Source organism: Canis lupus, chromosome 21 (assembly GCF_048164855.1).
Source record: "Canis lupus baileyi chromosome 21, mCanLup2.hap1, whole genome shotgun sequence".
NCBI classification, from domain to species: domain Eukaryota; kingdom Metazoa; phylum Chordata; class Mammalia; order Carnivora; family Canidae; genus Canis; species Canis lupus.
In genome coordinates, this window is record NC_132858.1 from 3,143,809 (window position 1) to 3,159,960 (window position 16,152).

The 16,152-nt window shown below is 60.5% G+C and overlaps 1 protein-coding gene and 1 long non-coding RNA gene across 8 annotated transcripts in view; one reads left to right on the forward strand and one right to left on the reverse strand.

Moving 5' to 3' along the window:
- The window catches only part of LOC140612375 (uncharacterized), a 15,805-nt gene extending 14,235 nt beyond the window's left edge, over nt 1-1,570 (reverse strand). The window contains exon 1 of the long non-coding RNA XR_012013627.1: nt 1,272-1,570. This is a non-coding gene — a long non-coding RNA (uncharacterized lncRNA). The remainder of the gene's footprint in view (nt 1-1,271) is intronic.
- Nucleotides 1,473-15,754, forward strand: CCDC88B (coiled-coil domain containing 88B). Of its 7 annotated transcripts, none has more exons than XM_072789670.1 (28): nt 1,473-1,628; nt 1,948-2,090; nt 2,223-2,334; nt 2,419-2,488; nt 2,565-2,623; nt 2,711-2,794; nt 2,882-3,025; nt 3,217-3,362; nt 3,446-3,527; nt 3,687-3,845; nt 4,383-4,529; nt 4,712-4,820; nt 5,017-5,153; nt 5,236-6,354; nt 9,875-10,002; nt 10,079-10,196; nt 10,972-11,067; nt 11,149-11,289; nt 11,567-11,823; nt 12,170-12,313; nt 12,514-12,700; nt 12,821-12,966; nt 13,244-13,342; nt 13,521-13,687; nt 13,944-14,057; nt 14,237-14,443; nt 14,597-14,665; nt 15,579-15,754. In XM_072789670.1, exons 1-28 carry the CDS (start codon nt 1,569-1,571, stop codon nt 15,632-15,634), a joined length of 4,500 nt encoding a protein of 1,499 aa, XP_072645771.1. In that variant the 5' UTR covers nt 1,473-1,568; the 3' UTR covers nt 15,635-15,754. The 7 variants fall into 7 exon arrangements, with proteins under 7 accessions (XP_072645771.1, XP_072645772.1, XP_072645773.1 ...); XM_072789673.1 differs by lacking the exon at nt 1,473-1,628 and adding an exon at nt 1,673-1,703; XM_072789671.1 differs by lacking the exon at nt 13,944-14,057.
- Nucleotides 15,755-16,152: the final 398 nt, after the last annotated feature.

The window sequence follows — 16,152 nt, forward strand, 5'->3', positions numbered from 1 at the left end:
TTTATTTATTTATTTATTTATTTATTTATTTATTTATGATAGACAGAGAGAGAGAGAGGCAGAGACACAACACAGGAGGAGGGAGAAGCAGGCTCCATACTGGGAGCCTGATGTGGGACTCGATCCCGGGACTCCAGGATCACGCCCTGGGCCAAAGGCAGGTGCTAAACTGCTGAGCCACCCAGGGATCCCCTGACTTGGAGATTTAAATGTAAGAAATAAAGTGTCTTGGAAGCAATGAAACATGAATGATTTCTGAACTTTGCACTGGCTGGTCTTCCAGCGGCCATAGAACCCTTGCACATTCTGTTCCCACGGTCTTCCATCCTCCCCTCTTTGCCTTCTTTTTTTTTTTTTTTTAAAGATTTATTTATTTTTTCATTCAGAGAGAGAGAGAGAGAGAGAGAGAGAGAGATAGGCAGAGACACAGGCAGAGGGAGAAACAGGCTCCACACAGGGATCCCGACGTGGGACTTGATCCCGGGTCTCCAGGATCACACCCTGGGCTGCAGGCAGCGCTAAACTGCTGCACCACTGGGGCTGCCCCCTCTTTGCCTTCTTCACCCAATCATTCCCCATCTCAGCTTCCACATGTAGCCCCCTCTGGGATGCCTTCCCTCACCATCCCAGGTAGTCATCCCTTCACAGTCCATGCACGTAGTATAGCTGCAATGATACATTCTGAGCACATGTGTGATTTTAGGAGGGTAGTCATCTCCCCAGTGTCCTGAGGCCTATGGGTGCGGGGATTATGTGGCTTTTACTACATTTCAGTACCAAGTCGTGTCTGGCAGGATGCCAGTGGATAAAAGAATGAATGGAGGCCCTGTAGCGAGCAGTTGGGGAATTGGGATGTACTCCTGGCCTGTTTGTCTATGAGATGTGCTGCTGGCCTCTGCCCTATGCTGCTTCCCTCCGAGGCCAGAGTCCAAGCCACTTTTTTATACAGATGGGAAACTGAGGCCCGTGAGGTCACATGACTGGGGCCCAGACGTCCTGTCTCAGTCCAGTGTGCAGAGAGAATGAGGGAGGGTGGGGTACAGGAGAGGGGCTCGCGCCTGGCTCGGGGTCAGAGACTTGCTGGCAGCTTGTGGCAGCATCTGCCACAGGTTTACCAAGTTGGAAGTGTAGCTTAGGTGAGTTTGAGAAATATGGGGCAGGGGTGGTTGGGGGCAAGCAAAGCCAGGCAAATCAGAAGATGCAGGTGTGGACACCCAGACTCACCACCCGAGGCCATCTCAAGTTTCAAGTTTCCAGAGAGGCGGTCTTACCTGCCATTGATCCCTGATCCCTGTGCCAGGAGAGCTGTGGGTGGCACTCCTGGGTGGTCCAGACCTCACCTTCCCCTGCTCACCTCTGTGCCAGCCCTTTGGAGATGCTGGGAGGATGTGGGGTGGTGAGGTGAGAGCTGAGGCAGAACTCTGGGGGCGTAGGGGCCCGCCTGCTCCCGGAAGGAGGAAGCTGCATAATGTGTCTGTGGCTGGGCCTGGGATCCCCGGCCAGGGGACTTCCTCTTCCTCTCAGGGCAGGTGTAGCTGCCACAGCACGACCAACACCCTGACCCTGTCATGGATGGGGGCAAGGGGCCCAGACTCAAAGACTTCCTGAGTGGGAGCCTGGCCACCTGGGTGAGGGGGCAGGTGGGAGGGGCCTGGGGGAGGGAAGTGAGCAGCAGAGAGGGGCTGGTGCTGGGTTTGGAGCAGGTCCGCAGTTGGGGGTGGAGGTGCTGAGGGCAGGGGTGGTGGGCTCCGATGTGGGGCCGGAGAGGTCTAGGTAGCTGTGGGGCAGGAGCAGGAGTCTAGACCCAGGGGCCAAGGGGAAGGAAGGGAAAGGGTTAAGGAGGAAGCTGCAAGTGCGCTCAGGGGGCAGGTCGGAGGGGCTCCAGAGTCACTCTGCTGGTAGGGGGGTTCTGAATCTGACTGGCAGACCTGTCTTGGCTCCCCACAGGCACTAGGACTGGCCAGCCTGGTGGGAGAGGCCGCGGAGCCCGAGGGGGAAGAGGATGAGGAAGGAGAGGGGCCCTTTTGCCCGGAGAAGAAGCTCTTGCATCTCAGCGATGGGGCCTTGCTCCTTCGGGTACTGGGCATCATGTAAGAAGCCAGGGGCCAGCCTAGGGGTCTGAGGTGGACCCTCCCCGCACAGGTTGCTGGGAGGAGCCTGGTAGGGGGAGGCGGATCTCGATTGCTGCCCCCTCCCCCACACCTAGCCCTCTGTGCCCATAGAGCTCCTAGTTCTCGAGGTGGACCTCGGATGGCCAGGGGCTGTGATGGTCCTGCAGCCAGGCGGGTGCAAAACTTGAACCACCTGTGGGTCAGGCTGAGGGACTTCTACCAGGTGAGGGGTTTCGGAAGGGGAGGCTGGGTTTGGAGGTCCCTGCCAGGAGGTCCCCCCTCTACCTCCTGTCTCCTCTGTCCCCAGGAGGAGCTGCAGCTGCTGATCCTGTCGCCGCCCCCAGACCTCCAGGCATTGGAGTCTGACCCCTTCTCAGGTGCTCTCTCCTACCACCCCTTCCTGCTTCTATCCCCTCACCCCACCCCTAACTTTTTGTGGCCTGTGCTCCGCAGAGGAGGCGGTGGAGGAGTTGGAAGGCATCCTCCGGCTGTTGCTGGGGGCGTCAGTGCAGGTGAGCAGGGGAGGGAGGGTAGGGCCCAGCTTTGGCCCAAGAGGTGGGAGACTCCTGTGCCAGCATGTCCGCCCTGTCTCCCTGCAGTGTGAGCACCGGGAACTCTTCATCCGACACATCCAGGGCCTCGGTCTTGAGGTCCAGAGTGAGCTGGCTGCTGCCATCCAGGAGGTATTTGGTTGATAGCCTGGGCCTGCCACCTGGGAGCACCTTGCCCCTCACCTTCTTGGGCTGAAACAGCTCTCCCTACCCGCCCAGGTGACCCAGCCTGGGGCAGGTGGGGTGCTGGCGCTGGCTGGGCCTGAGCCTGGGGATCTGGAGCCGCCAGAGCTGGAGATGCTGTTCCGGAACCTGATGGGGGCTTTGTTAAGGCTGGCACGGGAGCGTGATATGGGGGCCCAGGTAGGAGGTATTGTGACCCAGGTGGAGGAACAGGAGGACTGTGGGGACCCAGATATGTGGGGGGGGAGAGAGTTGGGGTTGGGAATTGAGGGTCTTGGACCAGCAGAACTGCAAGAACCAGATTTGGCTTGTGGTGACTGGGGGACATGGGATGGGTTATTTTCTGGCTTCTGACCCTTGGATTCTCACAGCGTCTGGCTGAACTGCTGCTGGAGAGAGAGCCAGCCCCCTTGTTGCCAGAGGCTCCTGCCAGGAGTCCCCCCGAGGGCCCAGCACACCACCTGGCCCTGCAGCTGGCCAACACCAAGGCCCAGCTGCGGCGCCTGAGGCAAGAGCTGTGAGTACCCCAGGCTGGGAAGTGGGTGGGATCGGGCCTGGGGTTCTGGGTCCCCACACCCCTCTAGCGGCCCTTCTCTCCAGGGAGGAGAAGGCCGAGCTGCTGCTCGACTCCCAGGCGGAGGTGCAGGACTTGGAGGCCGAGATCCGAAGGCTCCGCCAGGAGGTGCGCTCAGGTGTCCCTCGCGCTGCCGCTGCCCATTCCCTAGCTCTCTCCCCGCCTCCTCTGTCCCGTCGCCTGCCGTCCCCCCCTCCCTGGGCACCTTCCCCCCCCAATCCCGGGGGCCGCGGCTGGCCGTTCCCAGCTCCGCACCGTCTGGCTCAGGCCCAGGTGCTGTCGGGACAGGCCAAGCGGGCCGAACTGTACCGCGAGGAGGTGGAGGCCTTGCGGGAGCGGGCCGGTCGCTTGCTCCGCCTGCAGGAGGAGCTGCGACGCTGTCGCGAGCGGCTACAGGTGGCGGAGGCCTGCAAAAGCCAGCTGGAGGTGAGGGGGGCGGGGCCGGAGAGGGCGGGGCCTGCTGGGGATTGGGGGGGCCAGGCGGGGAGCGAATTTGGACCTAGAGGCGAGAGGGCAAGGTCTGGTGGACAGAACAGCATCGGCTGGGAGAAGTAGGTGACGTGGTGTCTGGGGAGGGGCCCCCTGTAGAATGGGGCAGATGGAGGGGGATGTGGGGGCGGTAGATCAGGGCAGGTCCTGGAGAGGAGGGTGGGGCCGAGTGCTGGGGAGGAACTGTCTGGAGAGCTCTTTGCGACGGGGCCTAGACGGATGCCACCTGGGGTGGGAGTTCTTGGGGAGAAGGGGCAGGGCCGACACAGGAGGGGCAGGGCCAGGTGCTAGGGAAGTGGTACCTGGATACACCCTGTAGTGGGAGGGGCAGGAGGGAGGGAGAGGTGGGGCCCAGAGAGCACTGGGGTGCAGGGTCAGATGTGGGAGAAAAGGCAGGGTCTGTGGCCCTGGAGTGCTTGAGGGCAGCTTCAATCGCATCACCCGCATCACCCGTTGTCTCTGCTCCCCCACCAGGAGGAACGGGTGCTCTCCGGGGCTCTGGAAGCCTCCAAGGCGCTTCTGGAGGAGCAGCTGGAGGCTGCTCAAGAGCGCTGTGCTAGGCTGCATGAGACTCAGCGTGAGAATCTGCTGCTGCGGACCCGTTTGGGCGAGGCCCATGCGGTGAGATTGAGTGGACCACCCACCTGTCACTCTGTCATCTGTGACCCTGGTGACCTCAATGGTCCCCTAGGGTTCTCTAACGCTCCCTGTGATCCCTGGCTCCTTGCTTCTCCTGGTGATCTAGGCCACACATTAGCCTGGCCATGGTGGGGAAGGCTTGTCTGACCCTGCCCTTCCCCCAGGAGCTGGACACTCTGCGGCATCAGGTGGACCAGCTGGCAGAGGAGAATGTGGAGCTGGAGCTGGAGCTTCAGCGGAGCCTGGAGCCACCTCTGGGCTTTCCTTGGGAGGGTGAGTAGGGCACCAGTAGAGGGGCTGGGGATGTGGGGCTGGCTGCCTGTGCTTTCCTACAACTCTGCTGAGAATGGCTTCTGACTTCATCTTCTTCCCAAGGTGTTGGAGAGGGGGTGTCTAGGGGTGTATGGGAGGAGCCAGGGATCATTGCAAAGGGTAAGGAGGGGTCCTAACCTCATCTCACATGTCCCAGCATCTGTGCCAGGAGCAGCTCCCTCACTTCATGATGAAGTGAGAGAGGCAGAGGCTGGGCGGCTGCAGATCCTGGAGCGGGAGAATCGGGAGCTTAGGGGTCTGCTACAGTTGCTACAAAGGCAGCCTGGGGGCCAGGTGAGTCCCCTCCCCTAACCATCCTAGCTGGTCCTTCCTTGCCTCCCCCTCTGGGCTTGACATTCCTCTCATGTACCCTCAGCGCCCCCTGCTGGAGGAGCAGAGCGAGGACTCCTTGGTTGCAGAGCTGGATGGGGCTCCTCAGACTTGCCTGGCCTCAGACCTGGGCCCCCAGGGTTTGGCTGGCCAGGTGGAGGATGAAGGCACCCAGGCCTCGGACCCGGCTCCCCCGGTATCAGACTCCGCCCTTGAGAGATTAGCTGTGCATCCCCAGGCTTCTGATTTAGACCTGCGGGTGATAGAGAGGCCCCTCCAGCTGGCTGCCATGGCCCCCCAGACCTCAGACTTGACGCTCCAGGAATCAGGCCCCACTGTAGCAACACAGAAGTGCCCAGAGAATGCTGGCCATGGAGCCCTTCTCCAGATTCCCACCTCTGTGGTCTCGCTTCAAGGTCCAGGGCTGGAAATTCAGGCCGAGCTGTTGGGAGGAGAGGCTGGAGAGTCAGGGCCCAAAGCCCGGGAGGGCCCTGCAAGCAAGCCTGGACCCCCAGAGGTCAGCCTACGTGTGCAACTGGAGGAGCAGGAGACCCCAGGCCAAGGGCTGGAACTACCCAAAGGGCAGAGAGATGCCAGAGGGGATGAACAGAAGCTGGAGGGGATGATTGGTGACCCAGCCCAGCAAAATCCACAGCAGGAGTCTGAGGGGGCTCTGGAGGCACAGACCTGGCAGGGGCCAATCTCAGGGGAGATCTCGTCTGGTGGAGTCCCAGAGCAAGAGGCCCTGAGGGAGGAGGTGGCACAGCTCAGGAGAGAGGCTGAGGCACTTCGGGCGGAGCTAGAGGCCCAGGCCCGGAGGCTGGAGGCCCGAGGCATGGAGGCTGCCCGCCTCTCTGAGGAGCTGGCTCAGGCACGGAAGACAGAAGCCGAGGCCCACAGGGAGGTGGAGGCCCAGGCCCGGGAACAGGCTCGGCTGCGGGAGGCAGTAGAGGCAGCAGGCCGGGAGCTGGAGGCTGCGTCTCAGGAACGAGAGGCACTGGCAGAGGCCCTGGCAGCCGCAGGCCGAGAGCGGAGACAGTGGGAGCGCGAGGCACCCAGACTCCGGGCCCGGGCTGAGACAGCTGAGGAGCAGCTGCAAGAGCTGGAGAGCCAGGATCGCCGGCACCAGCAGGAGGCTGAGAGGGAGAGGCAGGCCCTCAGGGAGGTATGTTGTGGCTCACAGCCCAGGATGGGCAATGGGGCTCTGGTCAGCTGCTGGGGTTTGGGGTATTAATCCCATCAGTAGCCTCGCGATGCTCAACACCTAGCTGTGGCTGGGGATAGAAAGGGGAAATGCACCCCTACAAGCAAAGGTGCTTGGCCTGGGACACAGTGCAGGTGTCCCCTCCCTCTGGCAGGATGGGGATAAGAGTATGGATGTGGAGCCAGACTGCTTGGGTGCTGCTCCTGGCTCTGACTGGTCGCTGACTCACCTCTACCCTGTTCCTCCTTCCATAAAACGGGGACACTATTCATCGCTGTCTCAGTGGGTCTTTTGGAAGATCAAGGGAGGTAACTGTGCGATGAGCCTAGTTCATGCTGGGCAAAGGCTCAAGGCATGTCAATTATTTATTTTTTAAAAAGACTTATTTATTTTTATTTGCCGGGGAGGGGCAGAGAGAGAGGGAGAGAGTGAATCCCAGACAGATTCCACACCTAGCTCGGAGCCGGACATGGAGCTCGATCTCACAATCTGAGCTGAAATCAAGAGTCAGATGGTTAACTGAGCCACCCAGGTGCCCTGAGACATGTTGATTATTAAGAACAGGGGATCCTTGGGTGGCTCAGCGGTTTAGTGCCTGCCTTTGGCCCAGGGTGTGATCCTGGAGACCCGGGATTGAGTCCCACATCGGGCTCCCTGCATGGAGCCTGCTTCTCCCTCTGCCTGTGTCTCTGCTTCTCTCTCTCTCTGTCTCTCATGAATGAATAAATAAAATCTTAAAAAAATATATTACTAAAAAAATAAAAAAGAACAAAGTGTGCAGGAGTCCATGGCAGAGGGAGCTGGTGCCAGGGTGGGGGCAAGGAGGCTTTGGAGAAGGTTCTGAGGAATGGGCAAGATTCCATTAGGTGGGAAAACCATTTCATTCAGAGGGAACAGCATGTGCAGAGACTTGAAGGCATTAACAATGCTTAGGGGCCTGGGTGGTGGGGGAACAGGGCCAGATAGATGTTCTGGGCCAGCTTTGCAAGTGTCCGTACTCTATCTCCAAAGCCACCCAAGTATGTGGGCAAACCTGCATGAGGCTGGGTTTGAGGAGGGTCCCCTTGGTGTGCAGGGGAGCCTGGGGCCATCAGGAGGCAGTGTCAGTGGTCCAGGTGGCAGGTGCAGCTGCCTGGGGCTGGGATGGGGGATGGAGGAAAGAGACCTGGACACGCCATCATCCATGCACTGAGGCATGTTGACAGGGATCTCCTTGGTGCCAGGGACTGTACCAGGCACTCAGTATGCCTGTCCTAGGGGAGGCTCTCACAGTCTGGGGTGGAGACAGGACTATGCAGGGAGCTGTGGGAAGTCCAGGAAGCACAGTAGACTCAGGCTGGGTCATGTCAGGGAAGGCTTTCTGGAGGAGAGAGAGAGTGGCAGTGAGCCAGGAGGAGGCATAGGCGTGACTGTGTGTGTGTGTGTGTGTGTGTGTGTGTGTGTGGTATGATGTGGGAAGCAGAGGGAGGCTAGGCAGAGGATTCACTAGGGTTCCTACTGGGCAGGACCCCATCTTCCTTTCAAGCTAAAGAAGGAGTTGCAGCTGTTCTTGGGCAGAAAATGACCTCAGTGACCTTTACATGAGGGCAATGACTTTAAACCCAGTGGAACGTTGAAGGGAAGCGGAGTAGTAGGTACTCATGTTGAGAGGCCCCCCAGGAGAAGCAAAGGAGACTAGGAGGCAATGGGAAGGATGTTCCGGCCAGCAGGCCTGTGCTTTGGGGGAGGGTGTGCTGCAGATGAGGAATTGAATCTTCCAACTGAGTACAGTTTCCAGTCTCATCCCTACTGTCCAGATGAGGACACTGAAATTCAGAGAGAAGGAGTAATTTCCCGAGAGCCCCCTCAGGCGGAGAGGAGCGGGGAACACACTGATGGGGTGACCCGGGGTTAGGCCTTCCTTGGGCCGGGCAGGCCTGGGGCATGGGAGAACAGGGGTGTGGGCGTGTGGGCGGGAAGGTAACGTGGAGAGGCCATCTTTGGGGTCCACTGTGTAGGATGTGACAAGAGATGGTGTCTTCTAGCCCAGATCCCTGAACGACTGACCCACTGTGTGGTTAGGGCTGAGTTACTTAACCTGTCTGCATCTCCTGGAAAACTGGAATACAAATGACCTGCCTTATAGGATCCCGTGGGATAATGAATGTAGAGCTGTGGAGTGGAAATGCGGGCAGGTGGACCGCGCAGGTGAGGGTAGGGTGAGGAGCAGATGAGGATAGGGTGTGTTCCGAGGAACCGAGTGGGTGGAAGCGCCTGAGGACAAAGGGGAATTTTGTGAGATTTCCTGGACAGAGCAGTTCCTGGTGATACCTGGGTGTGGTGCTGGAGGAGGTGGCTAGCCCGGGAGCTCAGGGAACCAGGAGCCAGGACTTGTCCACCTGGGCTGGGGGGAGGGCAGGAGGTGCAGTGAGGACGGGGCTCTGAGGGCTAGGACCAGCTCAGGCCTTCTGGCCAGAGGTTCAAATCTCTGCATCTCTACCACTGATCTTCCTACCCTTAGTCCTTGGGCTCTGATGGAGGCGGGTGAGAGGCCGCAGGGCCTCATGGGACTTGTAGTTTTAAGTGAGAGCGGACAAGGGTCTCCAGAAGCATAGTGGCCCCGGGCAGACTTGATGCGGTTGCAAAACTGGGGAGATCAGAGCAAAGGTTGTCCACCTGGTGTCCAGAGAAAGGATTTGGTTGACAGCTAGTCAGAGCTGGCCCTTCCTTGTGGTTTCATTCTGCCAGGACCCCTGCGCCTCAGAATGGTTTGACCTGTCTTCTTCTGAGCCCCACATGTGGACTGGGCCTCTTGCCCCCTTCCGCAATGGTGCGGCCCAACCGCCACAGGATGCCTGGCCTAGCCCATAGCATCTCTCCCTGCCCCCCAGTCCGCGCTGTGGTTGGGCCTGACTTTCACCAGGTTCCTGCCTACTGCGGCCATCCTCCTGTGGCCAGGGCACTTTTCAGATCTGCCGCTTCCAAGCCCCTCTTTCCCTCACATGGCCAGTGTGGCCTCAGGACGTAGGGCGCGTCTAGCTGCCACTGGGCGCACTAGGAACCATGGGCTCAGAGAGGTAAAGACGCTTGCCTGGCGTCTTTTGCCCTCCTGGGCCAGGGGCCTCCCTCACCCAATGCCAGGCTTCTGATCCTAGCTCTTTCGTGGTCACTCTGCAAGGTGGCGGCCAGGCTTTGCTCCCATTGTACACATAGGGGAGTAGAGGCCCAAAGGGTTAAAGATATTTGCCTGGGGGCGGGGTAGTGGTGGTGGTGGCCCCTGGCTCCCTCAATCAGTAGGCATGTGACTTGATCTCAGGGTCCTGAGAGCCTACTTTAAAAAAAAAAAAGAAAAAGAAAAAGATATATGCCTAGAGTGACAGAGGAAGGACAGACTCTCAGGCCTTGGTATCTGGGCCTCCCCTGCCCCCCACTCCCCAACCCCCTCCCTGGTGAGGATGGTGGTCTTCCCTTCTGGCTCTGAGCCCCCTGTGTCTGCCCTTAGGAGCTAGAGAAGGCGATGGTGCGGGGCCGGGAGCTGGGAGCCCGGCTGGAACACCTGCAGAGTGAGCTGGAACAGGCGGCTCTGGAACGCCAGGAATTTCTGCGGGAACAAGAGTTCCAGCACCAGAGGTGGGTGTTCCCCAAGGGGCAGAGCCAGGCCCAGCAGGGCTTGGGGAGGGGCTGGTGCTAACACTTCTCCCGGCAGGTACCAGGGCCTGGAGCAGCGGCTGGAAACAGAGCTGCAGGCAGCAGCCATCAGCAAGGAGGAAGCCCTGAGGGAGCTCAAGACCAGGGCCCTGCAGCTGGAGGAGGAGCTGGTCCAGGTGAGGCTTGCAGGCCCCTGGGTGCCTCATGCCACCTCTTCCTGCATCCTGCCTACAGATGTCCAGGGCTGTGTGCGCTCGCATCCCCATCCCGCCAGCCCCCATCTGGTTTTGGCCAGTTGCTTGCCTTGTGCCCCATCTTGGGGCCTCTTGGAGAGCACCCCTGTGCTGGGAGTCAGGTTGACTCTGCCCAGGCCGCAGTCTCCGAGGGGGCTGGTTTTCCTCATTCCTCAAACGGATGGAACTCAGTGGCTCTGCTCTGAGGTGATGGCTGTGTCTCTCTTGGGCCTCACCACTTCCTAGTGAGCTCAGTTACTGCCTCGTCCTAAGCCGACAATCGTTTCTGAGGCCGCTGCTGTGCATGAGCTCACAGCTCAGTGCTCAGCTCTGTGGTTGGTGGGGCCCAAGACAGGAAAGAAAATGGGCCACTGTAACACAGGGGATCAGGGGATGGTGGGCACCCAGCAGTGCCCCAGGTTTGTTTGGGGGAAGTGGCATTGAAATTGGGGCCCAGAGGAAGAAGAGCAGGGTGCAAAGAGTGTTCTGTGCAGAAGAAAGCGGCTGGGGCAGAACTGAATGATGCGGAGCAGGGTGGATGGAGAGTGAAGGTGGATCTTTGGGAGCCAGAAGCACAGGAGTGTGGGACCCAGTGACAGAGGGATGGGGGCATTGTTAAGTGCTGCCAAAGGGATGAGGGTCCCTTGGGTTAGGTCCCTGCACCATCCTGAGGTGGCCCCTGCACCCCCGCTTGACCTCCCGAGGCCTCTCCTTGCAGCTGCGCCAGGGCCCGGAGGGGCTGGGGCTAGAGGGGCACGCTGAGCCCAGGACCCTACAGGCCCAGAGTGGGCGGCTCATCGAGGTGGAGCGCAGTGTGAGTGTCGACCTTGGTGGGCCTGGGGAGGAGGTGGCCCCAGTGGCCTGGCCCCTGCTAACCCTTCTCTCTTCGGGCCAGAATGCAACACTGGTGGCCGAGAAGGTGGCTCTGCAGGGGCAGCTGCAGCACCTGGAGGGGCAGCTGGGAAGCCTGCAGGGGCGTGCCCAGGAGCTCCTGCTGCAGAGCCAGCGTGCGCAGGAGTACAGCAGCCGCCTGCAGGTGGGTGGCAGCCTAGGTGCCCTGTCCCCTGCCCTATCTCATGCCCCCTTTCCACCTTTGCTTGCTCTTTGCTCTGCCCAAGCTCCCAGCTGGCCGCCCTATTTGTGCTCTAGTCCCCACCCTCTGCCCCTGCTTTTTGCCCTCTGTCGCCACTGCTCCAGCCTTCAGCCTCCTCCACTGAATCCTCTGTCTGACTCCTCTGCCTTGCCCCTGGCCTTTTGCCCTGTGTCCCTTACCCCCTTTCTGGCCTGAGAGTGCACCCCCTTCTGTGTCCTAGGCTGAGAAGTCTGTGCTGGAGATGCAGGGCCAGGAGCTGCACAGGAAGCTGGGGGTGCTGGAGGAGGAGGTGCGGGTGGCACGGCAGTCCCAGGAGGAGACCCGGGGGCAGCAGCAGGCTCTGCTGCGGGATCACGAGGCACTGGCACAGCTGCAGCGGCGGCAGGAGGCCGAGCTGGAGGGACTCCTGGTCCGGCACCGCGATCTCAAGGCTAACATGCGGGCGCTGGAGCTGGCCCATCGGGAGCTGCAGGGCCGGTGAGCCTCCCCCGACTCCCTGGCTTCTTTCCCAAGCAGCCCCTGCCTGCGCGCAGCAGACTCCCTTGGTGGGTCTGACACCCTCCGCCTCCTGGCAGGGAAGCACCACCCCTGGACACAGCCACCTCTGGTGCCAGGGCCCCACGTGGGGTTGGCCTCTGGGGTGAGCTCACCCCGAGGCTGGTTCATCACTGGGAGAGTTGGCACTTTGCCTGGCATTCTGCCCAATGGCTTTGTTTGGAGGCTGGTGCTTAGGAGAGGGCAGATCCCTAGGTCCACATAGTCCAGCCGCCCCCTTGCCCCGGCTGCAGGTGTCTGCAGCCCTCTCAGTCCCTGTGTATCCCAGGCATGAGCAGCTGCAGGCCCAGAGGGCCAATGTGGAGGCCCAGGAGGTGGCCCTGCTGGCAGAGCGGGAACGCCTGATGCAGGATGGGCATCGGCAGCGTGGACTGGAGGAGGAGCTGCGGAGGCTGCAGAGCGAGCATGAGAGGTACAAGCTCTGGCACGGCCCCACCCCTCTAAGGCCAGGTCTCAGGGTTCCCATCTGTGAAGTGGGTTGGTGTTGAGTTATTCCCCATCCCTGTGGGGTCCTGTTTTGCCACTTCTCCCCCAGCGTGGCTCTTCTGGCCCTTATGGTTGGGGGGCGGGGGGTGGAGTGCCTTTGGAGAGCATCTCTTCTGGACTCTGCAGGGCTCAGATGCTGCTGGCAGAGGTGTCGCGGGAGCGGGGGGAGCTGCAGGGAGAACGTGGGGAGCTGCGGGGCCGGCTGGCGCGGCTGGAGCTGGAGCGGGCACAGCTGGAGGTGCAGAGCCAGAGACTGCGTGAATCCAACCAGCAGCTGGACCTGAGCGCCTGCCGGCTGACCACGCAGTGCGAGGTGTGCTGAGGGATGGCTGGTGGCTGGCTGGGGGTGGGGAGAGGGTGGGGGAGTGGGAGGATGCCACTCTGTGCCCCATTAAATCCCCCACCTGCCCTCCTGCCTGCTGCCCCCCTCCAGCTGTTGACAGAGCTCCGGAGCGCTCAGGAAGAGGAGAACCGGCAGCTGTTGGCTGAGGTGCAGGCGCTGAGCCGGGAGAACCGGGAGCTCCTGGAGCGCAGCCTGGAGAGCCGAGACCACCTACACCGGGAGCAGCGCGAGTACCTGTGAGCAGGGTGGTGGGTGGGCCCTGCTTGGCTGCTGGGAGCTGGAGTGGGGCCTGGAGACCCCTCTGGCTGCTCCTGGGGAGAGGCCCCGGGAGATCCTGGGGGAAAGGGCTGGAGCTGACCACCTAGGGCTCAGGATAGCCGCACTTTGGCAACCCTCACTGGAGCACACGGGGGTGTTAACAACCAGCAGGGTTGGAGTGGTGGGTGCCTCCTAGCACCTGAGCCTTGCTCCTGCCTGGCCTCATGCCCGCCTGCCCCCTCCTCCTGCTCTCAGGGACCAGCTCAATGCATTGCGCCGTGAGAAGCAGAAGCTGGTGGAGAAGATCATGGACCAGTACCGAGTACTGGAGCCTGGGCCCCTGCCCCGGACCAAGTGAGGGGCCCTCCTCCACCCCCAGAGCCAGGGAATCCTTTTAACCTCTGCCCCTACCCCTGCCCTGCCCTCTCCAGGCCCCAGTGAGGGTTTGCATGGCCTTTGCCATCCCCAGCATGGCCCTCTTGTCCCTCCTTCCTCCCTGGCCTTACTCCCTCTTATGCCCTCTTGCCCCCAGGAAGGGCAGCTGGTTGGCAGACAAGGTGAAGAGGCTGATGCGGCCCCGGCGGGAGGGGGGCCCCCATGGGGGCCCACGCCTGGGGGCCGATGGGGCTGGCAGCCCTGAGAGCCTGGGGGGCCCCCCTGAGGCGGAGCTCTCCGAGGGCAGGGAGGCAGATAGGACAGGTGGGTCTGGGGGCCGGGTGACCAGGATGGTCCCTACCCCACATCTCCTATCCCCATGCTGGTACTTGTCAACGCCTCTGGTCTCTATCTTCATCTTGTGTGGCTTGCACATGTACCCCCATTGGCCTTCCCGCTGCAACCCCACCCCGCCCAGATGCTTCTTGTGGTTCCTTGCCCTGCATCCCTGCCACAACCCTCTCAGCTGGGACCTCCTTCCTGCCTGCGCTGCCACCCACCCAGTCCTACCCATCCACAGCGGCGTCTAGGACCTCAGAGCAGCAGAAGATTTTAGTGAGAGGTCATTTATCCCAGTCAGCAGATGAAGAAGCCGAGTCCCAGGGAGGGGACATTCCTTGCTCAAGGTCACACAGTGAGTTAGTGTCAGAGCCAGCATAGGCCCTCCTCCTGTCCCTGCCCTCCTTCACCCAGACTTTACCTCTGGCTCTGCAGCTTCCTCTCCGTGCTCCTTGGCAGCTTCACCCCGCCGGCCCCTCCACTCTGCCCAGGCCCTTTCTGTACTGCTCCACACCCTGCCTATGCCTCTTTCAGGGTCCCCCTCACCAGCACCCATGCGCCGGGCCCAGAGCTCCCTCTGCCTGCGGGATGAGACCCTGGCAGGGGGGCAGCGGCGGAAACTCAGCTCACGATTCCCTGTGGGGCGAAGCTCTGAGTCATTCAGCCCCGGGGATACCCCCCGGCAGCGATTCCGACAGCGTAGGCCAGGCCCCCTGGGTGCACCCACATCCCATGACAAAGGTGAGAGACAAGGATCCCTGCTCCTGTTTGCTCCCCAGCTCCCTGGGACCCACCAGCTCCTTGGCCAATGGAGCTTCCCTCCTGTCCCTTGGGTCTCCCACAAGCCCTGCCCCTGGTCCCCATGGCCCATTGGCTGCCTTGTGCATCCCTTAGGACCAGGCGTGGGATGGGATGGCTCCATTGAGACCCTATCTGAAAACCAAGCAGATGCCAATGGAGAGGGTGAGTGAGGGTATTTGCCGTGCCCAGGGCCCCTGGTTCATCCACTCATATACTTGACAATGAGGCTTTACTCAGTGTCCAGGGATATGTTAGGGATACAGCAGGGGATGCAGCTGAAGAAGCAGCAGGGGACATTCTGGTTTGGAAGGCAGACAGTAAACAATATGCACAAAAATAATAATTATCTACAACGGCCCTGCCCAGTAGAAATATGTGAGCTACATGTGTAGTTTAGAATTTCTAGGTGCCTCATCAGAAAGGTAAAGAGGTAAAATTAATTCTAATAACATATTTTATTTATCCCATTATACCTGAACTATTACTATTTCCACGTGTAGTCAGTGTGGAAAGCCACCAATGAGATTTTTTAATTAATTGATTAAGTCAGTCATCTTTATTAATGAAGTAGTTTATATTATTTTTTTCCTGCTACGTCCTTGAGTCCAACGGCTATTTTACACTCAAGCACAGAGAAGTTCAGATCAGCTGCACCCCAAGTGCTCAGTCCTGCCCTGTGCAGCAAGATGGCCCTTGCCAGCCCCAGGATGTTAGGAGATGGCAGTGCTCTGGGAGAGACAGCGTGCAGTGGGGAAGGAAGTCAGGAGTGCTGGGTGGGGCAGGTTGCGATTTTAACTACCGTGCTCAGGGTAGTCTTCAGAGAGGAGGTAAAGTTGCAGCAAAGGTTTGGACTGTGGACATAACCTGGGGAAGAACATTCCAGGCAGAGGGAACAGCCGAAGCAAAGGCCTGGCCAGTTCAAGGACTGGCAGCTGGAGTGAGGAGGGAGACACCGGAGAGGAGCTGCAAGTGGCAGTCGGGGGCGGTGGTGGTGTAGAAGGTGGGGGGCCCTGGAGGCTGCCTGGAATGCTGGGAGCTCCAAGGGAGCAGGCCTGAGCTGTGCCTTTCCCTTCAGGCCTCGAGGTACAGGAGCCGGAGAAACACCCTCTCGCCCCTTCCCTCAGTCAGTGATACCATGTGGACTGGGGGCTTGGGCTTGGGATCTTCTCACCACTGGAGTCCCAATCGGGGCCCCCGGCAGCCTAGGAATGCGGGGATCCGGGCCACCTGGAGCCCCTCTGTGGGCAAGGAGGCCTGGGCCCCCAGCTCCTCGGAGGCCTGGGCCCCCAGCTCCTCCAAGGCCTGCCCTGGGGCCCTGAGATGGAGCTGGGATAAGCCTGTGGACAGAGGGGACGGCTGGCCCCCACAAGCAGCTCCTCGCCAGGGCTCTGGCTCTCCCATGCGGCCCTCACTGAGGAGGCCATCTCTGGGTGACCCCCCAGCGGAAGGCGACGGGCAGAAGTGGCCAAGAGAGTCCCCTGTCTGGTCTGGGCGGGGAGCCAAGGACCATTCACCGGGGAAGGTGACCTGGGCCCATCTCTGAGCCGTAGCTGGGATGCAAGGGCCATGAGAATAAAGCTGGGATGCCACCACCTGAAGCTGTGCTCTGTGTTTACCGGCTGTGTCCCAGAGTCCCCAGGCACCAGCCA